Source organism: Myodes glareolus, chromosome 3, assembly GCF_982192425.1.
Source record: "Myodes glareolus chromosome 3, mMyoGla1.1, whole genome shotgun sequence".
NCBI classification, from domain to species: Eukaryota; Metazoa; Chordata; class Mammalia; order Rodentia; family Cricetidae; genus Myodes; species Myodes glareolus.
In genome coordinates this window covers 1,063,021-1,066,181 of record NC_142028.1, presented here as the reverse complement: position 1 = coordinate 1,066,181, position 3,161 = coordinate 1,063,021, and the positions used below count along the sequence as shown (strand labels likewise).

Sequence of the window (3,161 nt, the reverse complement as noted above, 5' to 3'; positions counted from 1 at the left end):
TGTGGCACTGGGAGGAGCTTGAGAATTGGAGAACTCCAGTGATACATTTCCTCCAACAACCTACTCCAGTGAAGCCACAACTCCTAACAGTACCACCCTTTTTGGGCATTATTCTCTTTCAAACCACCACAAACCACAAAGCTCAGTAAATCTATGAAATATTAAATGTAAATCATTGAAAATTATAGCATCAGTTGCTAGCTTTGGTTCACATTTTCAATGCAAATAACTCTGCTGATATCAGTTCTATAGTCCAAAAAATTGATATTTTAATAGTCTTTTAGTTATTAAATAAAACTAGTTTTATTGTATATTCATTCTCCTAAAGATAGTGAAATAAATAACATGTATGACATAGTTTCTATTTAATTTACACCTACAATTTTCTATTATAAAGCTACACATCTAATGAACAAATTAATTGTATACTTCCTTTAAAATTAGAGACTGACACCAAACTTTTCTCATTGCATTTTTCATCTCTGCATTTCTCAGTGTGTAAATTAAGGGATTGAACATAGGAGCAATGATGGTATAAAACAGAGCAAATACTTTATCTTCAGGGAAAGTGGTAGGAGGTCTAAGATAGGAAAAGATTGCTGGCCCAAAGAATAAAACTATCACAGTGACATGAGATGCACATGTAGCCAGTGCTTTGCGTCTACCTTCTGCTGAGTGAGTTCTTAAAGTGAGTAAAATAATGACATAAGAAACAAATAGAACCATAAAGGTCACTAAAGTGACGATACCTGAGTTGGCCAGAATAAGGACACCGATGATGTATGTGTCAGTACAAGCAACTTTAAGCAGAGGAAAAATATCACAGAAGTAGTGGTCAATTTGATTGGGTCCACAAAAGGGCAATAAGATAGCAATAGAAAACTGGGGAAATGAATGGGCTGCTCCACCAACCCAAGTTGCTAACATTAGAAGATGGCATTTTGTCCTGTTCATTATGAGCATGTAGTGAAGAGGCCTGCAGATGGCCACATAGCGGTCAAAGGCCATGACTGTTAGAATTAAGACTTCAATCATGCCAAAGAAGTGCATCGCAAAGACCTGCAGCATGCAGTTCACATACGAGATGGTTTTCCTAACTACTAGCAGGTCACCAATGAATTTCGGGGTCACACAGGAGGTAAAACAAATATCCATAAAAGATAGGTGGCTGAGGAAATAGTACATTGGCTGATGAAAAAGAGGGCTGCACCGAATTGAGATAAGGATCACAAAATTTCCTAGCAAAAGAGCCATGTAACAGACTAAAAAAACTGCAAAGCAAAGTATCTGTATGTCGTGGTCATAAGAAAATCCAAGCAGAATGAATTCTGAGACAGTACTCTGATTCTCCATGTTTTTCAGTGTTTCAATTTCATCTTTGAGAAGAAAAATTAATTATCTAAAAATAAAAGAAGCAAAATCTTCATAAAATGATCAATACAACAATTATGTAAAATTAGCAAACATCTAAATCTAAATGCAATCTACATCATTTAAATTCCACAGTAAGAAATGTTTTATTATTAGGTCTGTTATGTAAAGGTTTTTGTGTGATGACATGCAATGAAAAGATTGTATTTTTCTAACATTTTCAAAGATAAAAATTACAATATTTTAAAAGTTGCTCTGTTCACAAAAAATAATTATAACTACTACCAAAAATATTTGATAACAGATTTAATTTAGGTAAAGCAAAATATTTTACACATTATTAATAATTGTGTTTTATTCATTGATTTAACTTTTCTTCATTTAGTTTGGGAGAAAATTCCCAAAATATATGTTTGCACACAAACGCGCATCTTGTTAAAATTCATCAACACACTATTTAACATCTGTGAAGAAAATGATCTCCATTCTCATGTGAACCCATATAATGAAGGGACATTAAAATCACTGTCAGAATATCAAGAAGCAAAAAATTCTCAAAATAATTTACCAAAAATATGGAATGATCGTTTTAAAATTATGAGCATATTCATTCATTGTCATATTCAAATTTTACATGATTTTTTTCTAAAATTCATTTCATACTTGTTATGGAAAAATAAAGGACATATAAAATCTTAAAAATTAGTAAAAAAATTCAAAGTATGTGTCACTTACACTACTTTATATCATGAATAAAAATTTTAAGAAACTAATTCTACTCAAGTTTATCATTCAAATATAAATTCATTGAGGAAGTAAAAGAAAACATTGTGCTACTACCATAATATCTATATTTTCCTTTGTAATCTGCTTAAGCTGTATTTATTTATTGGTGTTGTTTCAAGGCAAAAATAACCACCATTCACAGTGTTCAAAAAACCAACAATGTCAAAACCAGAATTTAATTATTGTTTTATTGACCAAATTTGTCCTTGTCTTAATAAAACTAAAGCAGACTCTACTTTGCAGATGACACTCTACTTATAGAAAAATGACTTACCTATAATTTAAATGTAAGCAAATGAGGCACATTGCATGAATATACCTAAGGACAACTGAATCTCTGCTTGTTTAGGAATGCAAATAGGTCAAAAGCATCTAAGTACAATTCTCAGACTCAAATGGATGATGGAAAATTTGGTACTCACTCTTTCTAGGCATATATCAGGGCTTTTGTGCCAAGCCACATTGGGAATGAATCTCGAGCAGTGTAAAACTTTTCGTATCCTCATCTCTGTGGAAGAGACCATGCAAAGTAATAGCAGACTACCCACTGAATGATCTTAATATCCACGAGCTGTATCTTGTACTTATATAAACATGTTGTTATAAAGAGATATGTGAGTTTTATAAACATCATATTTGAAATCTTTGAATTTAAAATAATGTTTCTTCAGATTTAACAAAATATACATGTCTTAAGTCAGAATGCCCTAAATCAGGAACCTGCCTAGCTCTTGATAATCATAAATATTTAGTTTCCAGCATCTCTTAAATTTACATTTTGTATTCTTAGAAAAAGATTTCATGAACACAATCTGCCAAGAGATAATGATATTATTGTTCAAAAAGTAATATACAGGCATGCATGTGTGTTCACGCACGTGTGAGCACATATGCGCACCCACATAAATACCTACATGTTCCTGATACTCACTCTTGGCTAGGAAGCAAAATACATTACATTTCTCTTCTTCTACTTATTTATAATTGTTTAGAATTTCAAATAT

General features: G+C 32.0%; 1 protein-coding gene across 1 annotated transcript; it reads right to left on the bottom strand.

The window, feature by feature from the left end:
* Positions 1 to 417: 417 nt before the first annotated feature.
* LOC148122460 (olfactory receptor 4P4-like) lies at positions 418 to 1,353 on the bottom strand. The gene has a single exon (XM_087903816.1). The coding sequence runs from the start codon at positions 1,351 to 1,353 to the stop codon at positions 418 to 420; it is 936 nt and encodes a 311-aa protein (XP_087759942.1).
* Positions 1,354 to 3,161: the final 1,808 nt, after the last annotated feature.